The sequence below is a fragment of the Olea europaea genome, unplaced genomic scaffold (genome assembly GCF_002742605.1).
Source record: "Olea europaea var. sylvestris unplaced genomic scaffold, O_europaea_v1 scaffold1521, whole genome shotgun sequence".
Taxonomy (NCBI): domain Eukaryota; kingdom Viridiplantae; phylum Streptophyta; class Magnoliopsida; order Lamiales; family Oleaceae; genus Olea; species Olea europaea.
The window spans coordinates 48,095-72,523 of NW_019232796.1; the positions used below are offsets into that span (position 1 = coordinate 48,095).

The window sequence follows — 24,429 nt, forward strand, 5'->3', positions numbered from 1 at the left end:
TCACCACTAGCACTTATTGTCCCTTTAATTGAAATTTCATTGAAAGTCCAGTGACGACTGATGAAATGTTACCCTTTTTGTTGATTGTGCACTTTCTTAGTTTTGAAATGGTTGATATTTAATCTCTTAGTTATGAAATTTTCCTTTAAAAAATTGACATGTTTGATCAATACACTAATAATTAGTTAAATCATTGAAAAATGTAATTAATACGTTATAACATTCTTGAATCTCCGAACAATCATGCTACTTGTACATTTTATTTCACATCAAGTTTGATATTGTGTAACATGTCGTAACATGACACACTTTCCCGTCAACAATATTTTTAATTTCCAAAGCATGTCAAACTTTGTGTAAACCGTGGAATGTACGGTAAGCTTTATTCATCTCCAAACCCACACTTCGTGAATGAGAGTAGCATCGCCACCACCATTCACAATTCAAATCGGGTTTGCCACCAGCTCCCCAATCGAGAGCCCACTCGGTAAACCGCCAGCACTCATGGAGTGTTTGACCCTTCTAGGCGAATACTGTCGCACTATCCTTAGCAATGGCCCCCGCAGCGTGGGCTTGGCATGAGCGCAATCTCACCGCCCAAAGCAGTCAAGTCTTGATCATTACAGTGATTTGGATGGTCACCTGAAGGTTGTTGGTGATTCTGGGTTTTGCGTCATTACATTTATTTAAAGGCATTTCTTTTCAAGTTTCTAACTTGCTTTGATTTTTGTTGAGTATTTTCGACTTGTGAACTGGGATATGAAAGCCAACAACTCGTTGATTGGAGCAGACAAACAGCTTAAACTGCTTATTTTGATTTAGCTCGTATATTTGGGAGCCCAGATAGAAAGCTCACTCCCCAGGTATGTCGTCTTATGTACTAATTATGATTGATGGATGCAGTTCAGTACATCCTTAGAAGAAATTCTTGTTTTATCAAGTTTACTAAGCTTTCAGCTAGTATTATTTTGCTCTGTCCCATAAGGCATAACTAAGCATCCTATTTGACAGCATAAAGTCATTTTTTATCAGCTTGTTGATAAAAATGAACTGATGACTTTGAGTTAATTACAATTTCTTTCAAATAATGATTTTAATTGCCTTTTCAATTGATGAAGTTAGTACTAAGTAAATTGGTGATCAGTGTATTCATCCAATTTTGTTTGGTATTTGGATTTTTTGAATCAAAGTAATAATGTTGGCATTCGTGGTTTATGGTTGTACTTGGAAAAACAGTTGACTCATGGTTCTGTGGGAGGTTTTGTCATCAATATAAATGTATTTGTATGTATGCAACTCTAACAGGAACACTCCATCTTGTTTAGGAAAGAATACATTTATGGTTTCCTCTGCATCGTGTTTTCTATGTAGAATTATAAATTATTGTAGAACTATAATACTTTTTAACAACTTATTGCTAATTGGTTCTTGTTGATATGACGTTGATTCTCTAAAACATTGCAAAGTATGTTATAATGCAATAACTCTAATCTGTCCGAATCTCTTTCTTCAATTACTTTTTTTATTTATTGCACAACTTGAGTATAGTTGTTTGTTCTTTATTCAAGTCTTTTCTAGATGGTATAGAGCGCCTGAGCTTTGTTTGGTGCCAAGCAGAATGCCCCAGGAGTAGATGTTTGGACAAGTCAATGGTATTTCAGATCTAGGATTTAGTAGCAGCAAGTCAATGTCGTTTTCGAGGAAAGGCCATTTGGGCATTCATGTGGTAAATTTCCTCTGTGGGGTTTCAGGTCTGAAGGAGGTGCTGCGGCTGGCAGAACATTTCGAAAAATATAATTGGGGACGAAAAGATTGGACCGCGTGCTGTCCTCCTCGACATTTAACAAGGAAGATGATAACAATCTAAACCTTGTGAAATTAGATGTGGTAACTGGAGAGAAGATGAGAATCTGCTGTGTACATCTAGCCACTGTTTCTGATCTAGTCAAAGTTACTTTTGAGATCAAGAAGAAAGTCATAATTGAGAGCAGAATGGATTACAACAAGCATTCCAAGTAGAAACTAAGATAAAAATATTTGGCATCTCTTTTCCATTGTTGTGAGGATTCTTTAATTGTGATTTGGAAGTTGTTCAGTTATACCTGGATCATACCTATTTCTGAAGTTGATAGTTTCTCTTTATAAAAGTCATTTTGATTTGATTAGATGTACTTAGCAGTCCACCTGCTAGTGTATGTATGTGTGAAAATTGACGTTTGTTGAACATTACTATATTTAGAGAAATAGTAAATAGAAAATCAACTTATAGGGTGTGGAAAATCGAAAGAAAGCCAACCGTTTGGTGAACATTACTATAATGCATGATTTCATGCATTATAATATGTGATGGTTCATGTATTTCACGTGTAGATAGTATGGTGGTATTGAATTATTGACACCAATGTAATTTGTCACTTTTTTGAATTTTTGTCACTTTTGTGAATTTTTCACTTTTTTAAATTTTTGGTGGCACTTTCAACTTATAGTGTGTGATTAAGTCATAAAAGTGAAACATAATCACAAATAGATAACGTGTAGAAGAAAATATACCATCTCTGGACCTATTTTTAGGGTTTGAATGATGTTTTTCATTGTTTTTTAAGTGTTCATCGCTTTTTTGAATTTGTCACTTTTTTTAGTTGTCACTTTTTTAATTTATGTCAATTTCAACTTATAGGGTGTTTTTCTCCAAAAAATGTAAATATGTTTTATGTTTAGTTAATACAAGTAAAGTGTAATGATAATAGACAACATATAGAAGAAAATCAATATGTACAAGAAAAAAGCGTCACTTTTTTGAATTTCAATCACTATTTTTTTTTGTTTCTTTTTTCCCTTTTTTTTTCCATTTCTTTGGAATTTCTATCACCTTTTGAATAAAAAATTTAAAAAAAATAAAACTAACATTGTGTCGCCTTTTTTATTATCACTTTTATATATATACTGGTCTTTGCCCGTGCAATGCACGAATTGGATTATTTTGAACATAATGCAAGTATGTTAAATGTGTTGGATTATAGTGTGTCGCCTTCATCATTTGTATTGATAGATGAAAAAAGAATCATTTATCATACTCTATTAACATATATAAATTACATTATAATTAGAATTGATAGTATGTAATTGTCTAGCTATTTAGAAATCAAATGTATAAATATCAAACCACGAGCATTTATATTATGGAATTCAATTCTTTCTTCCATGTTGACTTTTTCTCTGGACACAAAGGCTCCAGTTTCAAATGTTAGCCGAACATCGAAGTTACATGACAAAAGTTAATGAGATTTGTTTAAATATATATATATATATATATATATATATATATATATATATATATATGAAGAACTCTTTTAAAATGTTAGTTGGGCTACAATATTTGAAATAGTAGCATAAATATTTGTCATGGCATCTGAAATAATCACTAAGGTTTGCTATATGGCATTCAAAATAGTCATTACGGTGCAAGAAATAAAGAAAAATTAATAGACCAAGTCAAGATACTTAGCAAACATCAAAACATGATGTCTTTACTCATGAGATATTAAGACTAATAACCTAATAGATTTTTAACCATCCTCCTACCTATAGATGTTAAACTAGAAGGTTTTACTTAGTCAATTCACCAAATAGAAAATGATTAAATTAATATCATTTGGTACACAAGCAAATTTCAAGTTATAAGTTATCTTAGAAACTTTCAACAAAGGTTTACTTACATGGTGAAAGAGCAAGATAGAGGTAAAATGTTGCATTCTTCTAGTCAAGCTTTATAAGACACTGATATGGACACTCTCGAGGCCCTGGCTCAAAATAAAAGAAAGTTAGAGTATCATCCAGCATAATTTCTAAAGTTCTTAGTTCAGCATAGATAAGATATAAAAATATCATGCATTTTTAAACAATAATGAAACACGCTGAATGCAAATAACATAGAAAATTAAAAAACAATCAATAACAATCAAATCTTTTTTGTCCAAATCGCATATCCAATACTTTCAGTTAATCAACTACTGCAAATTGTCTTCTCACTTCATACAATTCATATTGCAATTTCCTTCTCAAGATCTCTTCTTCGACTTTCTGAGTTTCAATATCTTAGATTTTGAGAATCAGTGTAGTAGAGTTTTCTTTCTCATGAAGAAATGAAAGCGAGAGAGAGCAAAACCCACTTTTAAAGGACATTTTATGAGCCAATTAATGAATAGTACAAACCAAGCATGTGTGAAACTCAAGTGGCAATAATGAATAGTGATCCCAACCCCATCTTTTAAGAGTTTATTATTTTTTTTTTTCATTTTTTAATTAAATTATTAATAAAAAGATTACACTATTTAGAATATAAAAAGTTACTTATAAGTAAAAAAAGCACTTCAAGTTATTTAAAAATAAGAAAAAACTTCTAATTGTAAAAGCTACTTATAAGTAAAAAAATAATAATCTCTCATTCTCTTATAATTACAAAAACTACTTATAAGTAAAAAAAACATTAACTTAAAAAAATTTTAAGTATAAATATTTAGATATATTTAGTTTTTTAAATTAAATATTAATAAAAAGATTACATTATCTAGAATGTAAAAAGTTACTTATAAGGAAAAAAATCGTTTCAAGTCATTTAATTGGAATAAAAAACTTATAATTGTAAAAAACTACTTATAGATAATATATATATATTAATTTCAACATTTTTAAGCAAATAGTTAGATATATTTAATTTTTTAAATTAAATATTAATAAAAAGATTACATTATCTAGAATGTAAAAAGTTACTTATAAGGAAAAAAATTGTTTCAAGTTATTTAAATGGAATAAAAAACTTATAATTGTAAAAAACTACTTATAGATAATATATATATATTAATTTCAACATTTTTAAGAAAATTTTTAGATATATTTATTTTTTTTAAATTAAAAATTAATAAAAGAATTACTATAAATGAAATTAAAAAAAAAACATATTTGCATGGAGTGTTTACAAATTTATAAGTAATTTTTTACATTCTAGATAGTGTAATATTTTTATTAATATTTAATTTAAAAAATAAAAATATCTAAATATTTATATTTAAAAAAATTTAAGTTAATATTTTTTTACTTATAAGTAGCTTTTGCAATTATAAGAGAATGAGGGATTAATATTTTTTTAACCTATAAGTAGCTTTTACAATTATAAGTTTTTTTTATTTTAAATAACCCTACGCGCAGGCAACAGCAGCACCGGCTCTACGAAAGTCAGAATCGAATATCGAATCTTTCTGTTGGCTTTCCCAATTCATTTACCTCCAGGCGAGTAGGCCTTATAAACCTCCGTTTGGTACTCATTTTTTCAAAATGCATTTTTCTCTCTCTTTATTTCAATCACATTCTTTATTAAAATAATATTACTCGTAAATAAAAAACTTTTCTTTATTTTTCAACCACACATTTTTCATCAATTTACTATTCAAAAATACATTTTTACATAAAAATGTATCCCAAACACCCTCTAAGTAGTTTTACAATAATAAGTTCGTTTTACTTTTAAATAACTTGAAGTGATCTTTTTAGTTATAAGTAACTTTTAACATTTTAGAAATAAAGAATAACTATTATGTAAAAAATTATTTAAAAAATATTATTACAAATAAAATTAAAGGATATGGTTGATAGTTGATAGCATGAGAAAACGAAGAAAAAGTACTGTGTGTCAAATTCAAAGCATGTAAGCTGCAGGTTAATTAGAAAATGACGTCGTTTCTGCTCCACCAATTAAAAAAAAGTTACAGTGTGACAAAATATTATTTAAAAAAAATATTACTACTAATAAAATTATAGGATATGATTGATAGTTAATAGGATGAGAAAATGGAGAAACGGTATTGTGTGTCAAATTTAAAGGACCATATCCATAATTTTATTAGTAGTAATATTTTTTTAAAATAATATTTTGTCACACTGTAGTTTTTTTTTTTTATTGGTGGAGTAGAAACGATGTCGTTTTCTATTTTATCTGCAGCTTACATGCTTTGAATATGACACACGATACTCTTTCTCTATTTTCTCACGTTATCAACTATTAACCATATCCTATAATTCTAGTATTAGTAATATTTTTTGAAATAATATTTTTTCACACTGTAGTTTTTTTTTTTAATTGGTGGAGTAGAAACGATATCATTTTCTATTTTACCTGCAGTTTACATGCTTTGAATCTAACACACGATACTCTTTTACCATTTTCTCACGACATCAACTATCGACCATATCCTATAATTTTATTAGTAATATTATTTCTTAAAATAATTTTTTACATAAAAGTTATTCTTTATTTCTAAAATGTAAAAAAATTACTTATAACTAAAAAGATCACTTCATTTTATTTAAAAACAAAATAAACTTATAATTGTAAAAGTTACTTATAAGTAAAAAATATTAACTTAAATTTTTTAAGTATAAATATTTAGATATATTTAGTTTTTTAAATTAAATATTAATAAAAAATATTACACCATCTAGAATGTAAAAATTACTTATAAGTAAAAAAAGCACTTCAAGTTATTTAAAAGTAATAAGAAAACTTATATTGTAAAAGCTGCTTATTGATAAAAAAAAAATATTAACTTCAACATTTTTAAATAAAGATGTAGATATATTTAATTTTTTAAAATTAAATATTAATAAAAAAATTACTATAATTAAAAAAAAAAAACAAACATATGCATGGAGTGAATTTTTTTTTTTTTAATTATAGTAATTTTTTATTAATACTTAATTTTAAAAATTAAATATATCTAAACATTTACTTAAAAATGTTGAAGTTAATATTTTTTTATCTATAAGTAACTTTTACAATTATAAGTTTTTGTTATTACTTTTAAATAACTTGAAATGATTTTTTTACCTATAAGTAATTTTTTACATTCTAGATAGTGCAATCTTTTTATTAATATTTAATTCAAAAAAATAAATATATCTAAATATTTGTACTTATAAAATTTGAAGTTAATACTTTTTACTTATAAGTAACTTTTGCAATTATAGGTTCATTTTACTTTTAAATAACTTGAAATGATTTTTTTACCTATAAGTAATTTTTTACATTCTAGATAGTGCAATCTTTTTATTAATATTTAATTCAAAAAAATAAATATATCTAAATATTTGTACTTATAAAATTTGAAGTTAATACTTTTTACTTATAAGTAACTTTTGCAATTATAGGTTCATTTTACTTTTAAATAACTTGAAATGATCTTTTTAATTATAAGTAACTTTTTATATTTTAGAAATAAAGAATAATTTTTATGTAAAAAAATATTATCACTAATAAAATGAACAGTAAACCTCATATTCTCTCTTTTAAGATATGGAGGGATTTTTTTTTTAAAATTAAATATTTATGAATAAAAAATACTATAAATAAAATTTTAAAAAAAAATTATCACCACTCCGTGCACGGAGTGGAATCACTGTGTAAAAGGAGAGAAAAAGTCAAAAAGAGAAAACTCTCCTTTTGAAAGTAGAGATCTCTCCATGGATGGAGAAATTCTATCCATCCACGGAGAGATTTTTTGTTTTTTTTTTAAATTTAATTTTTTAAATTTTAATTCATTAAATAATATTTATATATTATTTATTTAATTTTTATAACTTTCTTTTATTTTATTTGTTTAAATAAAATAATCTTTATACATTCATTATTATATAAAGACATTCGTTAAATATGAATTAAATAATATTTATTTTTTCTTTAAATTTTTAATTTAATTTAAGAACTTTATAATAATTTTTTTTATTTTTATCTGCAATTTTTTTTAGTAATCTTTATATTTAATTTCGTTTCTTTATTATATAATATATGGTATTGACTTTAAACAAGTGAAGTGTGTGAAAATGGAGAAATATTGTAGTGGAGATGACATCATAGTGAAACGGCATGTGAAAATAATGCTACAGCGTCATTGAATAAAACAATTTACTGGGGCCAAACTGTTTTCAAACCAGTTTCGTGTAAAAACTGAATAGTAAACCTGACTCTCTCTTTTAAGATAAGGAGGGATATAGAAAAAGTGACATTGTGTCACTTAATTTTACACAATATTTGAATTTTACAGTATTTTTTACTTTTTAATTTTTCGCCACTTTCTTGAAATTTACATCATTTTTTTGAGTGACAAAAATTACTTTTAATTTTAATTAAAGTGAAAATGTGACTTAACTTAAAAAAGTGACAATTAATTTAAAACAATATTTTTTAACTTTTAAAACATCCTTACTTTTAGGAGTATTTTTGTAAGTTGTCTAGTTGATTTTAGAGCAAACCAATCATGTTAGGTTGAATTTGAATTGAATAAAAAACCAACCCAACCCCAGTACACAACTCACGCTCAACCCCACTGACAGTTCACGGCAAAAATAGGATAAAGAAATAAAGGGTTTGAGCCTCCCCTATTTAAACTTAGGTTGTCTGAAGCCTGGAGGGCTTGTACTAGTCTACGACCCTCAGTAGTTCTCAAACCATATAGAGTAGTAGATATAGGAATGTCAATAAGTCGAGTCAAGTTGAAACTCAAGGCTCGAGCTAGGCTGTAATAAAATTAAGACAAGCTTTTTTTGACCTAAGCTGAGCCGAGCAAAAGCTCAACCAAATATTCGAGGCTCAAGCTTTACCAAGTCGGCTCGATTTTTTTGTATTATAACTATTGCCTAATTAAATTTAAATAAGCAGCACACACTACCTTTAAACCCTTTTTTTTAACGAGCCGACCCGTGGCTCGGGCGCGGGCTCAGGCTCGGCCCAATCCTCGAGCCAAGTTGACTCGGGCTTTTCCGGGCCAAGCCACAAGCAACCCAAATCAGTGAACCAAATTGTCATCCCTAAGTGGAAGACTTAAAGGTGGCACGAACAAGCCGCATGAGGTAAACAGAGACGTAAGGAGCACAATTCTCCCCCAAAAATAATGAACAAGTCAAAGAATAAGAGCAGTTTTCAATTTGCAAAATCTCCCTAAACCAAACCAACTCTATAGACCACAAACATGTCCGCAGACAATTTAGGATGCATCCCCAACAAAAAATTTTCAACAGTCGTCAAATACCTACAACATAGCCAATGAATCTTGTATGAATTTACCTCTCCATCTAAACCATATAGAAGGGTTTCTAAGAAATTTACTTGTTTACTTGACATGGGACTCTCATCTGACGTATAAAATGGTATAACTGCAAAAAGACCCGCATCGAGAACAGGCATCTTCTGATGTAGAAGAAATGTTCACGAGACAATAACTCATCGAACCCACACTCAGGAAAAAATGGGCAGCAAATTGAGTTCCCTGCATTGCATGAGCCTGTCTTTGGGAACTGCAACCAATGAAGCAACCGAAACTCCACAACTTGGAACAACTCTTGGTGTTCTGTGCCATTATTCGAATAAACCAAAGAATGCGGACAGACAGCAAAGCCAAGGTTGATTTACCGGAAATCATGAAGCAGCTGATGCAGCCTTCTCCATTTTTTGTTTTTCAATCTCAACTCTTCTCTGCTCAGCATGCTGAGCAACGCCATTTGCAAGAGCTTGATAACGGAAATCGAGTGTCTGTGTGAGGTTCTGAAACCTCAAAGGATCGGATGCTTGCAATGCTAAACAAAGAAAAAAGAGCGAGAAATAGTCGGAAAATAGCTTGATGGTAAGAAAATAAGTAGCAAAAGGTGCCAGCATTTACCTTTAATAATATCCACAAAGAAGACAAAAGGGTCAACATCATCAATGGGTGATTGCAATTCTTCATCATCACTAAAATCGTCATCTGTTTCATCATCATCATCTGACTCAGTCGAGCGGAAAGACTTAGCCTGTAACTCCAACAGTTAGCCATGGTGAAAAATTTCTTACACGCAAGGATCAATCTGACAAAGAATCGCAAAAGCAGACAACAGAAATGCATAACCAAGTAATATTATTATAACAGATGCACAATAATCAAACAGAAAATCTAGCATTATCAAAGTCGCATTTACTTTAAGCGGGCCTTCTCTATGTTGATTGTACTACCAACTAATATAATCTTTCAAATTTAAAGCAGCCAGCAGGTGGGGGATGGTTTCAAGCTCTAAAAAAACCTTGGCATTATTAATAATCTTAAGGTAAGGATGGACATAACAAAAGATTCATTTTATGTATATGAACTGGTGTTTTATTTTGATTAATTTTCGATAGACTTCATGTCATTAAAAACAAATATTACCTCTCCAGTTTTTTTGGTATATTGCTTATTTCAGGAATAACTGAAAAACCAGATATAGTTTGCATCCCTTCATTAGCATAAGAACATCATAGAATAACTTCATTCAAGTAAACCCACCCGGGCAGCCAATTTTTGAAGACTACGGCTGTCAGCTTCATCTCCATCCTCCTCATCAACCCCCATTTCTTTGTCAAATTCATCACCTTCCTCTTCCTCATCATCGCTTTGAAAATTATCCATATCATCATCATCTTCAGCCTCCTCCTTTGCAGCCTCTGCGTACACAAGAACAAATACATAAGCACATAATAGAACATAAGATGCAAGAATTAGCAACTGTTTAATGTGTATAATTCCTTTTAGTAAAATAATAGAGAGCAAAGCAAGAGACTGAGGTGAATAAATGTAACAACCTGCTACTTGATCCTTATAGGCAACAAGCAAGTCGAGAGCAGACTTGAAAACACGCTCCAGCGCCTCTCCTGGCAACTGATCAGCAGGGAGAGGGATCAACGACGTTAAGCCCAAGCAGCATATCTTTTTATCATGTTCTCTGCAACATTGACAGGACATGACATAAATCCTTAAGCAAGCTTCCCGGGAAGGAGGCGAAGGGAAAATAGCAAGATATCTAAACAAGTGCATACCTTTTAAAATTAGCCCGCGCTCCACTTTTTTTAGTTTGTTCCAACATTTGGAACCAAAGATTAAACACTTCTGTTGCAATATTAAGCTTTTGCAGTACATTGAGAGTCAAGGATGCATTATAGTACAGAGCATCAGCAACCTGAAGAAAGCCATTGATCATCAAATGGTCAGGCCTCATTTTTCAAATGGTTGACCACAAGCACTCTCTCTCTATTAGTGAACCCAACAAGCAAAAGAACCAAAAAGAAAGCAAACAAGTAGCCATCCATGATTGCGGCTACATTCTTATTTCCCCGCATGAACCTAGTGAACTTCTCAATGATCTATTATTTCCGCCAGTGGGAAAATAACCACACAGTATTCAGTGTAGGCATTAAACAAAATTATGATAACCCTAATTGATGCTGCAATGTGGCGCTGCATAAAGATTATTTAAAAAAAAAAACCACTGGAATTAAAAAATAGAATACCCCATATTTTAAAAATCACATATGCTGCACTATTGAGAGCCAGATATATAAACAAAGCGCTAGAGACAAAAAAGTTCTTTATTGCTGCAGATGTGTGAACCACAAAGTCGTCAACCGTACCCCAGATGATAGGTTGCCTTCCACCAAGTCTCTCCAATCATGATCCATGTCGATAATATTACATATAAGAGTCACCTTAATCAGAATGTGAATGTGAAAATAAACAAGTCCACTGATAGTACAGCAGCACATACACAAAAAGAAACAAGAATGAAAGAAGAGAAAAAGCTATCACTAAAGGTATAAGCAGAAGAGTCGAACAATTCTAAAGATGTGATCATATTAGAATTATACTTTCTTCTATATTCCTCTACCACCCACCGCTCATAAGAGAAAAACTGGTAATAAATGGTAAAAGAATGACGAGTCAAAGTATATTGGCATGCTACCTGTGGTTCCTTGCAGCATTAAGGGGGTGTTAGATTGGGTTAATTTTTCATGCAAATGACATCGCCTAAGTGCTACTTTTGGGGTGTTATGAGTGGCATTTTTTCCATGAAAAATATTTTTTAAAAGTTGGTCATATGATCATTTTTTCCCTCAAAAACAAGGAAAACATTTTCTTTACAGGGAGCAAGTCTTTATTTTCTAGGCAATTCACACTTCCCAAAAACTCAAATTCATGAAAATGTACAATTTTTCTAGGTTGAAATTGCCTAGAACTTATTTTCTTTCCATGCAAGATCCATGCTTGCAATCAAGCACACCCTAAATTCAAGTTGGTGATGACCAAAATGAAATCAAATATGTTTATGAAGAAATGAGAGCTAAAATATTTAGTTTTTTCAATGAAATGAACAAAGAACAGTATCAAAATTATTACTAGAGTGTGATCCTTGACAGGCTAGAATATGCGAGTAATAGAAATAATTAATATTCCTCACCACTTCCATCAAGAGACACTTCAGATAAGGTTTCTCTGTGCGACGAAGACGCTCCACAGTAATTCTAATATAAGGCTCAACCCAGTGATCAACCTGCCCCCTACAGTTCTGGAATACCACTTGAATGAGCTTAGGTGCCGGTTCAATATCTCCATCCTCCAAATTTTTATCACCCATGATCTATAAGAATAACAAGAGATGATAATTTAAAAGCCATCATATATCTTCTTTTCAGAGGTCAATCTTTGGTAAATATGGAATTAACTTACAGATGAAATCATGTTCCAAAGGCTTTGCTGGTAGTCTGGTTCCTTGCATGTGAGGAAGTGAACTGTGCTTCTGGATATATAGTTATCTAATGGCACCAATATATCTGTGAAAAATCCACAAGAAACATGGAACATGAGAGAGATTCATAAAAGCTGCTTCAATAAGTCACGACCAATGAGGCCCAATAATACCATGGCAAAGAATTTTAAAAATTACAAAAATTAACTTCGATTTCCGTGAAAAATAGCAATACACCAGAGGGTAATTCAAAGATAAAAAGGTGTTCCAAGGAAAACAGCCACATAAAGAAGAGCATACATTTGAGGTTGTTAGCAAGTACATTTTTTTAAAAGGCACTAGAGGCTTACTACTTGTGGCATGCCTCGCATGGTGCCTTTATTAAGCACTTTAATATTCACTCCTCACCTTCCTGACGCATACACCTCAAAAGCATAGCAGCTGAGGTGTGCACGTGAGTGCCTAGTCTTTTCCAGGTTTTTTAATATTAACCTCAGCTTTTAGATTGGCTTTGTATAGCCTCGAATGTTTTAAAGGTTTTCCGGGCTAATTTAAACACAAAATCAGCAATAAAAACTAGAAAAGAAAGAATTAAGGAAGGTAGACTAGAGCAAGCGACTCAAGCAGCCAAGCATCATAAAACTGAAGTGTGATGAACTCCTCCAAAGCGAAGTTACCTTAGTGGCAGACAGAGCAACAAGGCACCTACAACACATAACCTTACTTTTTTATTTCTATATTTTCAGTCTTGTTGTCTCTGTATTTTGCTTTTCCTTCTCTCCATATTTTTTTGTTGCTTTTTCCTTTTTGTGGCATGTAGGAAAGGGATGGAAAAGATGAGGAAAAAGACCGGGAAGAAATTTGGTAAATCAAAGAGAACAATTCAGACTTTCACCGATTTAAACAATAAGGATAACAGAATATAATATGGACTCTTCTAGGGTAAAATTATGAATCACAATTACCTAAAATCAAGTCTAATGGCTTGATAGAACTGCTAATTAATTGCAAAAAATAATCCACTTACTATTAAAAATAGCAAATTAGACAACTACAGTACTCTGTCGGTACTAATAAAACTGATAGTAACTAGGATAAATTAATCAAATGTGCTGACAGTTCAATTGAAAAGATCCCATAAATAGTGATATTGAAGACCTGTAGAACTTTTATAATTGTAGAAATACATTAGAATTTTGTTATGTCATCATTAATTTGACAACTTAATATATGCTACTCCATTTATCCATGTCTGTTAAAGATGGAAGTTAATTAGTATGTATGTGTGTGCGTGTGTGTGTGTATAAAAATGAGAGCAATTTTGGGATTTGAGAAGAAAGAAAGAGAGAAGCAATGGGAGAGAACGGAGAGAAATTAGATGGACGTAAATATATCTATACTAACGCATAAATCTAGTGTTTAAACAAACCTAATTTAAATAACTAAAAACTATCATAAACTGAAATAAGCTACTCCAAATAAAAATAACTTTATTCCTAATCTACTCGACTCAGTGCAACTCCAATGCCAAAGGATGCGATCTTTCTTAATAAACTAGTAAATATTCCAAGAAGATTATTAATAAAGAGAGTTCGATTCAGATTAGCTTATTTCATTATTATAGTGTACTGACTTAAATTTGGTTTGTTTAAACTTTATATAAAGAGGATTTGTGCTCTGTAATAGTTAGAGTTGATTATTAAATAAACCCATATCATCCTCTGATTTCTTTCTATTTTCTCCCTTTTCTTCTATCTTCTCATACTTTCTCATCAAGTCTGATAAATTGTTGATTGTGAATCTTCGTTTGCGAGCTTCCTCCATCAATATGGTATCAGGCAGCCATCAAAACCAACATGCATAAGTCAACCACCTTTCATCAAACCTCATACACAAATAGCCAAACAAACAACCAAACAATCTTTGTTTCTAATCCACTAATATTATTTTTTATTCTTCTATTCATTTCCCCGACAATTTTATTATGGATTTTCTAGATGGTCTATCGTTTATTATGAGCACATTTTTGTATTTTTTTTTTCTTTGGAATTTATTTATTGTTCTTTATTGAGGCTTACGCCTCAAAGCTTCTCGAGGCTTTTTTATGATGTACACAATCAGACAAGAATAAGATTGAGAAGAGAAAAGAAGAAGAGATGAGAAATAGAAGAGAACGAAGAGAAAAGAGAAATTTTAGAAGGATAGAAATCAATTTATTTCGCATCAAAGTTGGGCCTTATTACAAATCATAAGCCTCTTTGTATAAGGTCTAAACTAGTCTAATTTAGGTAAGAAACACCTAATCAAATACTGGAGAATCTATCAAATTTAGGTAAGAAATTCCCATCATTTTTTCCTGATTGCAAAAACTTGACTCCGACGAGATTTGCTACAATTTCTAAGCAAAGGAGGGTGACGACATTGTGTGCCTTCCCATCATCAGTACAATAATCCTTAGCCTTCCTATTATCAGTACAATTATCCTTAGCCTTCTCACGATAGTGTGCCTTCCCATTATCAGAACAATTATCCTTGGCCTAGGAACTATGTTGACAGCATTCATTATCCTTCTAGGTTAGTTACCTAGTAACCGTGGGACTTTTGATGGTTGGACTGGTCTAGAGTCATTTCGGGATTAGACTGATAAGTTTGAAAAATTCTTTGTCTTTAACAATTTGAGTGATTCCCATCGAATTTGTTATGGTAATGTATCACTCAGTCCGAAGGTCTAGTCTAGAAAGAACCTGGATTTTGTTGAGTTAGCTTGTTGGTAGGAAAGGCAGTCACAGGAAGAAATGCTTCTGCTAAGATTTATTGAAAATTCTTTTTACGTAATAGTCTTAGTCAACGCTCTATCACTAGATGGGATTAAATGAAATGAATCTTAAGTAATAAATCAATTATTTGTGCACTGTAGACACGGTACGTTCACCGTGTGAGTATCTAGCCCATTTCGAAGAATTATTGCACAATTGCTATATTTATGAAGCTCCCCAAATCACAGCGTCCATGTTTAAGAAAGCAGCATAAAACAAGGAAATTAGCTGAGCAAAGAATAGTTACGAAACTTCCGTCAATACTCATGCAAAAGTCATCATATGAGAGTACAATCAGGAAATGCACAGCCAAATGAGATATATCTAGCACGAATCTAAGCTTTTATACATAAGGAAAATGATATATGTCAGATAAAATGCTTCACCAATAAATGATAGCAGAAAGGTTTGGCAAGTAAAATTGCACACCAATAGGTAATCAAAGGAGATAGTAAAGCAATATGAAGCAACAAACCTTGGCTCTAAGATGCCCCACGGGACTGCTGAATTCAGGGAACACATGCTGCACAAGCATACGCTCAAGCTCTGACTTGTAAGGATCAGTCTGCTTTAATTTATCACACAATGCTCCAATGGCTAGAAGGGCGCCATCCTTTTGCCTATAGGGCCTATATTCCACCGGTGTCTCATCATATCTGTACGTAGAGAAAATGAGGTTGATCATCATTCAGAGATCTAAAACTGAAGTATAGGATTCACTGGGTAAAATGTACCTCTTAAAAATCTCCACAATGAATAATATGAACTTCTGGAGATTCTCTTTCCCACGCCTTCTAACCAACTCACTCACAAAATCCATTGCAGCAGTTCTAGGACTATACAAGTCCTCAATTATATCTGCAGTAAGTATAAGAAATATTCAACCCAATTTGGGATTACAAGACCCAAAAATAACACTAGGTTCATATCAAAAACCAGAAGCCAAGACACACCATATCCCTTCCTCACATACTCATGTGGGTCTTCATCCCAGAGCTTTTGATCATTGTCATTGAAGCACATGAGTGGAAAGATGATCTCGAACAGTACAACATCAAGTCTTGGTTGCAGATGACTGTAAATATTGCCTTTTGAGATACTGTATGATAGACAAAAATGAATCAGGTCAAGGTCATTGGCTAAAATGTTACAATCAAATCATCGTACTTAAAGAGCACAGATTTCATTAGCAAAAACTGGAGTTGATACAGCAAGAGATGACGTTTTAAAAGGATATTCATAAACTAAAACATGGATATTACACATGATATGACATTAACAGTCCTTCAGCAGAACGTCAAATCGCGAAAAAGATTCAAATTTGGGGAAGGTTCAAAATCACTCTCTCCAATCTGTATCATAACAACTAGAACATTTTCCTCCCATAAATCACAGAACAAATGTCCCGTTCCAGAAGATAGAAAGAAGACAGCACTGACTTCTAGACATGACTATTGCTAGACTCTTACATCAAGGTATTCATGTCAAACAGATTTAAGTCTTAGTTCAAATGATAGATCTAGAAACAGATTTTTTACCATTAAATACGAAAGATATTCAGTGAGGCTAAGATACATTTTCGTCACATTAATGCTAACATACCAAACCACATATTGCAGAAAAAAGTCAATCTTGAAGATAATGAACTAGGTTACGGGGTTTTAACCATAAGACAGAACATCAGATAGCAAGTGCATCTTCGACTAAGCTTTTAAGTGCTCATTACAAGCAATGGGTCCTAAGGGTCGTGTACTTAAAAAATAGGTTAAAGCTGAGGATCCTATGGAGGCTATGGATAAAAACAGAGTTTGACAACTTAGAAGCAATTGTAAAATTTGTCAAACATGCACTGAAGAAATGTAAGATAAAGAACATTAAAAGAAAGAGAAACATGCCACAAACTCTAAAGACACTACTAAAAAATGTAGGACCTCCTCTAAGTATCGGTAAAAGGAGAACTTCTCTGAGGAGATGGATGAGCAACATAACATATAAGGAAAAGTGATCTCATTCTTATGTGTGTAACATCGAACGCAGCAATAGTTGACGGGGGTGCAGTTAAACCTTACGAAAGATAATCAAGTTATTCCAGACCAAAAAACTAAGGTGTATTCAATTTTGACTTTTAAAGACTCGGAGAGTTTTTTAAGTAATGACTTCTGCAGAATTTAATAAACTTTTATTGCCTTTATAGACTTCAGTAGACTTCCATTAAAATACTTTTATAGAATTCATTTAACTACTACAGACTTTCTTGGAAATATATGAAGTTACATGTCTAGATAATTTATTGCACATCCTTGTTGTATGGAATTTTTTATTTATGCACTACAATGTAATCCTAGTCTGAACCAGTACTTGCATGAACAAATGATCCAAAACTTACAATCTTTAAATTACATTTCCTATGTCAATAATAATATTTTTATAATGGAATATAAAAAGTCACCTCAATCCGAAAAATAAACCAAAATACGAAAGAATTATAAAATTTCTATACTCTTCGATGGAAAAAAGAAATCTCTAATGTTCAATATTCTACTATGTCCAAACATGTAGAAAAAGTTACAAAATTAAATATAACAAGCAATTTAAAACAATTAATTACAAATTAATCTATAAATTGATAGAAAATTGGAGGAAATGATGAAAAAGAGAGAAAAATCTTATAAGAACTTTTATTTACAAAGGTGATATTTTTCTCATAGAAAGGAGAAAATGATGAAAAATAAGAGAGAAAATATGAGAATATTAGAAAGAGAATAATAATAATAACAACAACAACAACAACAACAATAACAACATGTTGAAGAGAGAAAAATATTGATCTTTTAGCATGGTTCTAACCTCTAAGGTTCATAAATGAAAGAGGAAAGAGAAATATTAAAGAAATAAATATTACCTGTTGAAAGACATTTTTCTTTTTTCTTGAAAGACATTTTTCCTTTTTTCTCGAAACTCTTTCAAAACGTTGGGGGGTGAATGAGAGATTTTTAATGATTTCATATTTGTACTTTCAGTTTAAAAATAGTACGTGAAGGGTTTTTTTTTTTTTTTTGGATAGATAATCAAATTTTTTATTAATCATGAATAATACACAGGAAGTGTATTATTAATTAACACAAGACAGAAACGACATGAAATTAGACAACCCATCTACACGAGTATTAGCCACGACATTAGACCATACATTGTAGAATAAAACAATTCTTTAATCTGTTCTATTGTTCGTGTATGATCGTCAAAACAACAACTATTTCTCTCCCTCCACACACACCAGACAATGTATCTTAGAATAAAGTCCCAAACAATCTTGCTATATTTATTACGAAATCTTCTCCCCCATGCCTTCAGTACATCCTCCATATGCTGCGAAAATACCCAATCCATGTGTTGAGAAGCTAGAATATCGTTCCACAGGGAGCGAGCACCGTCACAATAAAGGAATAAGTGATCAATCGTCTCTCCATTCCTCCTACACATAACACCCTTTCGTAACATAAAGGCTCCTCAATTGAGGGTTATCCATCGTTAACACCTGTCTTCTCACAACCGTTCATAGTAAAAATACCTCCTAAGGGGGCAGTTTACATCACCATACCTTCTTCCAAGGAAATGAACTCTCCCAGGGTTCCAACAATGATCTAAAATAAGAGCTAATTGAGAAAATGCCCTCGTGTGCCAACCTCCACCTACTACAATCACGCTCTCCTACCCTGATGTGCACCTCATACAAAGAGGTCAGGAGTAACGCATAATCTTCCAATTCTCAGTCCTGTAGACTCCTCCCAAAAGCAACGTTCCAGCTGGGATTCTCATTATGTACATGTAAGACTTCATTCACCATAGCCCGTGGCATCAAAGTAATATGATACAGAGAAGGATACTCCACTTTTAATGGCCGATCTCTACACTAGCAATCTTCCTAGAATCTGATAGTATTGCCATTCCCCACCACATATGTCAAACTATTCTGAAATTCTCTCCACCCTCATCATATATACCTCCACAAACTCGTCTCATAAGAACCACGATCCTCGGCTGAGCACCATTCCCCTTCTAAAATACCATATTTCGCCTCTATAATTTCTCTCCAAAAGCTCTCTCTCTCTCCACATCGAAACGCTACAACCACTTACCCAGCAAGGCCTTATTAAGCAATACAAGACTCCTTAATCCAAGACCCCCCGTTTTTATAGCAAAAACACACTACACCCCAGTTAACCAAGTTAAGTTTCCTCTCCTCCTCTAAACCTCCCCATAGAAACTCCCTTTGAATCCTCTAATCTATTTGTCACTAAAATCGGAATAGGAAACAATGACAAGAAATAAGTGGGGAGATTCGATAGAGTGGATTTAATGAGGGTAAGACAGTCTCCCTTTGAGAGGTACGTACGCTTCCAACCCGCTAACCTCTTCTCCACCCTTTCCACAATACTATTCCAAATATGTATATTTTTAAACTGTGCTCCTAAAAGGAGCCCAAGATATGACATAGGCAATTGCGCAATCCTACAACCCAATATGGCCGCCAATTCCTCCACATTATAGACATCCCCTACTGTGATAGCCTCAAATTTTCTCAAATTAATTTTCAATCTAGATATAGCTTAAAAGCATAGTAGCAGACGACACAAGTTCATGAATTGCTCAGCCTTTGCATCACAGAATATCAATGTGTCGTTTGCAAATAGCAAATGGGATACTTGCAACAACATAATTTCTCCCACGGCTTTCTCAAGCATCTTGCTGAAAGCCTCCATAATAATAACAAACAACAATGGAGACAACAGATCCCCTTGCCTCAAATCTCTACTACTCCGAAAATAACCCTCAAGAGTGTCGTTTACAAAAACTGAATAGGAGACCGTAGATATACAAAACTGAATCCAATGGCGCCACTTATCCCCGAAGTCATATCGCCTGAGCATATACAAAAGGAATCCTCAGTTCACGTGATCATCGGCTTTCTGAATATCAAGTTTACACAACATCCCTGGAATCCCTATACGCATTCTCAAGACAATACATTCAATTGCTATAAGTACGAAATCCAATATCTGGCTCCCTTTGACAAAAGCATTCTAAAATTTAAACACCACTTTCCCTAGCACCTCCTTTAATCTAATAGCCAGCACCTTTGCAATAATTTTGTACACCCCGCTTACCAAGTTGATAGGATGAAAGTCTATAATATCCAATACTCCCGATTTTTTTGGAATCAATTAGAACTTCTCAAGAACCCGTCACACAGAAAGAAGTAAATACATCCACGAAGTCCGATTGTACCACTTTCCAACAAGCTTTATAAAATGAGAATGAGAATCCATCCGGCCTTGGTGCTTTATCGTCATTCATGCTGAACACTACCTCCCTAATCTCATCCTCCCCAAATTCTCTCTCTAACCAGCTGACATCCTCCTCAGTAATAGTAGAAAAGTCTAACCCCTCCAACTCGGGCTTCCAGTCAAACTGCTCACGATACAGGTTTTAATAGAAATTCATCATTTGGGTCTCAATATCTTGTGGGTCTTCATAAGTAACTCTATCTACCTCCAGCATGGTGATAGAATTGTTAACACTTGATAGAATTAGCGACTCTATGGAAAAATTGGGTACATTTTTCACTCTCCTTCAACTACTTGACCCTAAATTTCTGACGTCAAGCTATTTCCTCCATCTCCATCAACCTCTACAACTCTTCCCTTAATTCTCCACGTCTCTCCCTCTCATCCCCTACCAATCCTCAACTCTCCTCCCTCCCATCCAACTCTTCTATATTTAAGATGCATTGGTTTTTACGCCAATTAACATCTCCCACCACCTCCTCATTCTACCTCTTTATATACCTCCTCAGACCTTTCAATTTTTTATCCAACACATAACCGGGAGATCCCCTGAAGTTGTAAGATGCCCACCAATCCTGTACTCGCTCCTTAAAGCCTTGTACTTTTAGCCACATCTTCTCAAACCTAAAAGATCTTCGTTCACTACACCTCGTATTTCCAGCCAATAGAATAGGAAAGTGATCAGAATTCACCCTCCCTAATCTTCTCTGGTAACCTCTGGGTACTTTTCCTCCCATTCCCCACTAATCAGAAATCGATCTATTCGAAATATAATAGGTTGATCCCAATTAGAAGACCAAGTAAAGTCTCCACCAATCAAAGGCAAGTCCACTAACATATTTTCCCAATAAAATTTGAGAATTTCTCCACTGCCCTTGTTAATCTCCCATCACTTGACTTCTTAGTAGGAAATCAAACCACATTAAAGTCTCCTCCAATACACATTGGAATGTTCCGTCAAGCCATCATCCCAGCCAACTCATCCCACAATCCATCTCTACTTTCATCATCGGTAGGCCCACAAACTCCTATAAACTTCTTAGTAGGAAATCAAACCACATTAAAGTCTCCTCCAATACACATTGGAATATTCCGTCAAGCCATCATCCCAGCCAACTCATCCCACAATCCATCTCTACTTTCATCATCGTTAGGCCCACAAACTCCTATAAACATCCAACGAAATCCATCCCAAATATTTTTGAATGAAAGAGATAAGGAAAAGTCCTTCACTGACATCCTCCATATCAAGAACTCTAGTGTCCCACATGATCAACACACCTCCCGAAGCCCTTGATGATCCCATATATTGATACCAACAAGTTGTCCCCCCATAAACTGCTCACAACCGCTCTTGAGACGAAGTCCAACTTAGTTTCTTGTAAGCAGAGTAGGTCCGCCCTCCATCCCCTTAGCAAATTTCGATCAAACTTACTTTTTCTTCACGACATTAAGCCCCCTTACGTTCCAACTAATTATTTTTTATATCATTTTAACGCTTTGTCATCCTTCCCAAGCAATCCTTTCTTTGACTTGACACCATTAGCGTCGTAATTTACTGACCATTCGAGCCGCTTAAATTCGCGGTCACCTTTTCTTCTTGATTTACCGCCTGGTATACTCATCCCCTGTCCCGTATTGGCCTTCAGTTCCTCGAATAATTGTAAAAGTCTACTTTCATATTTATCGCATGACACACCAACCAACTTACCAAAATCTTGAATTTTTTGAACCCAATTTGAAGTTGTGGGACCACTTTCAATCGCATTCAATTTCGTTGTTTCCTCTACATGACGATACTCCAAAAGATCAAATGGGAATCCCTTTACTTCCTCCACCGATCCGATATCACTGTCTGTTCCTCCTTTCTTGGTGTCATCTACCCACAACACAAAGCTTTGTCAGTCCCTAATTCCTTTTCTTTTAGGAGCTTCAAGTCCCTTCTATTATATGTGTTCCGAACCATGGTTCTCGAACGAAGCCTCGTGCTCTTACAGTGTAGTCGAAGTGGATCCCTTGGCCAATGTATGTCCCGTCTCTTGCTCAACTGATAATCCATCAGTCGGAGGCATCGTGTCCATCATACCCAGTGTCTTTGACTCCAAATTCACCATATTCGGCTCCCCTGCGTTAGACCAAGGTCCCAAAGTCCCATCTCCCGATCTGCTTGAATCCCTAAGTCATTATCCCCCTTATCTTTAGTAAGGTTCGGTGATAGCTCCTTAGGAACCAAGCTTTCTTCATCCACGCCCACCCCAAACTTATGGCAAAAAAGCATCCTGGACTCCGCTACAGACCCACATCCCGCAAGCCTAAAAAGTTCATCCAACTCCTCTTTCAACGTCTGGACACGAGCTGCCCTTATTTCAGCACTATTCAATATACCGTCATATGAACCTTCTACATGTGCTTCCTTATGTTTATGCATCATACAATTACCTTCATTTGCACTCACAGTAACTGCCTTTTCATTTCGGATTAGCACCCTTCGATCAACATTCTGCGTGGCATGTGTGTTTGTCGTAACTTCAGCATAGGTCAACTCTTGTTGGCGTCCAACGCTCACCGTTTGACATTTAGCCTTGTCTCCAGCTACAAATGAGTCAACTACAGCCTGTTACACTCGCGAGATCGATGCCCATCCTTTCTCCATTTGCACCTTCCGGCACCATCACCACTCCCTTTCGATGCCTATCCCCATACTGTGCTATCGTCAGGTATCTACCACGACTGTTCACGCATCGTTGTGCCAAAAAAGCTCTTGAAGAATCATTGAACTTAGAGACAAAATCCTCCAACCTACTAGTCACCCTCAACTTATCCACCATATTCACCATCCAAAGTACGCCAAAACTTCCCATACATATTGCATTCGATATTTTCCAACCCCACTCTGTCATCCTAACAGTAACAAGATTGTTAACAGACATTTGAAACTCCTTCGCCTCCACTCGAAATCGACGATTGAATACCATACCGTGTACATCCCTGAACTTACTCCCCTGATTTTGTGTGAACGGCACTTCCAATGGTATGCTAGGCACCATGGCTGATCGAGAAATGGTCTCATGAATTTCCTGACTTTTCGATCAGGAACGTCTGCCAGACTGGTGGCCGAATTTTGCAAAATCTAGGTTTGGTGCCCAGATCGGTCCACCATCCGGTCAATGTTTCCAATCCGTCCACCGGTACTGCCATCGTCCAGCATCGTTACTCCATCCCAGGTGGTCACATCTCCGGTCGCGTCACCAGTTTGAGCAGCGAAGCTAGGGTTTCCACCTAGGGCCGCCGCCTGAATGTGTGGCTGTATATGCGGCGTGAGGCTGGTGGTACTAGGTTTGCCATACGACGCGGTATTGCCGTCGTCGACGACAACAAGGGTCGGTGTTGGATAGGTGGTGGTTTGCTGGTTATGGGGTTGGGTTTTCTTTAACTTACAAGCGAATATGAAAATATTCTCAATTTTCGTTCGTTGGAATCTCTCTTATAGAATCAACACAAGATTGTCTCATCGTATCTTGTGAACTAGAAACATCATTCTAGTTTTGATTAGTTCCCAAAGCCTATTGTCTGGTATATCAATGATGATTATTCAGATAGACACTAGTAGTTGATCAATCAATTTATTTCAAGCTCTGGACTCTTACAACCACATTTCCTATAGAACATATATAGCGGGTCATTGGCCT

At 33.9% G+C, this 24,429-nt stretch overlaps 1 protein-coding gene and 1 long non-coding RNA gene across 3 annotated transcripts in view; one reads left to right on the plus strand and one right to left on the minus strand.

The window, feature by feature from the left end:
* The first annotated feature begins 381 nt into the window (after positions 1 to 381).
* LOC111376585 lies at positions 382 to 2,162 on the plus strand. Of its 2 annotated transcripts, XR_002699504.1 has the most exons (3): positions 382 to 863; positions 1,569 to 1,652; positions 1,752 to 2,162. It is a non-coding gene; the product is annotated as an uncharacterized LOC111376585 (long non-coding RNA). The 2 variants fall into 2 exon arrangements; XR_002699503.1 differs by having other exon boundaries at positions 1,569 to 2,162.
* A 6,780-nt stretch (positions 2,163 to 8,942) lies between these two features.
* LOC111376573 (importin beta-like SAD2) overlaps positions 8,943 to 24,429 on the minus strand; it is an 18,690-nt gene continuing 3,203 nt past the window's right edge. Inside the window, exons 6-23 of the mRNA XM_022999539.1 lie at positions 23,898 to 24,146; positions 23,400 to 23,817; positions 22,877 to 23,332; positions 22,304 to 22,619; positions 21,242 to 21,388; positions 20,099 to 20,315; positions 16,346 to 16,544; positions 16,127 to 16,250; positions 15,835 to 16,048; positions 14,947 to 15,113; positions 13,254 to 13,281; positions 12,558 to 12,695; positions 12,289 to 12,468; positions 10,874 to 11,013; positions 10,640 to 10,779; positions 10,344 to 10,501; positions 9,705 to 9,834; positions 8,943 to 9,621 (exon numbers count right to left, since the gene is read on the minus strand). Coding sequence (XP_022855307.1) covers positions 9,464 to 9,621; positions 9,705 to 9,834; positions 10,344 to 10,501; positions 10,640 to 10,779; positions 10,874 to 11,013; positions 12,289 to 12,468; positions 12,558 to 12,695; positions 13,254 to 13,281; positions 14,947 to 15,113; positions 15,835 to 16,048; positions 16,127 to 16,250; positions 16,346 to 16,544; positions 20,099 to 20,315; positions 21,242 to 21,388; positions 22,304 to 22,619; positions 22,877 to 23,332; positions 23,400 to 23,817; positions 23,898 to 24,146 — 3,579 coding nt within the window. The 3' untranslated portion in view covers positions 8,943 to 9,463. The remainder of the gene's footprint in view (positions 9,622 to 9,704; positions 9,835 to 10,343; positions 10,502 to 10,639; positions 10,780 to 10,873; positions 11,014 to 12,288; positions 12,469 to 12,557; positions 12,696 to 13,253; positions 13,282 to 14,946; positions 15,114 to 15,834; positions 16,049 to 16,126; positions 16,251 to 16,345; positions 16,545 to 20,098; positions 20,316 to 21,241; positions 21,389 to 22,303; positions 22,620 to 22,876; positions 23,333 to 23,399; positions 23,818 to 23,897; positions 24,147 to 24,429) is intronic.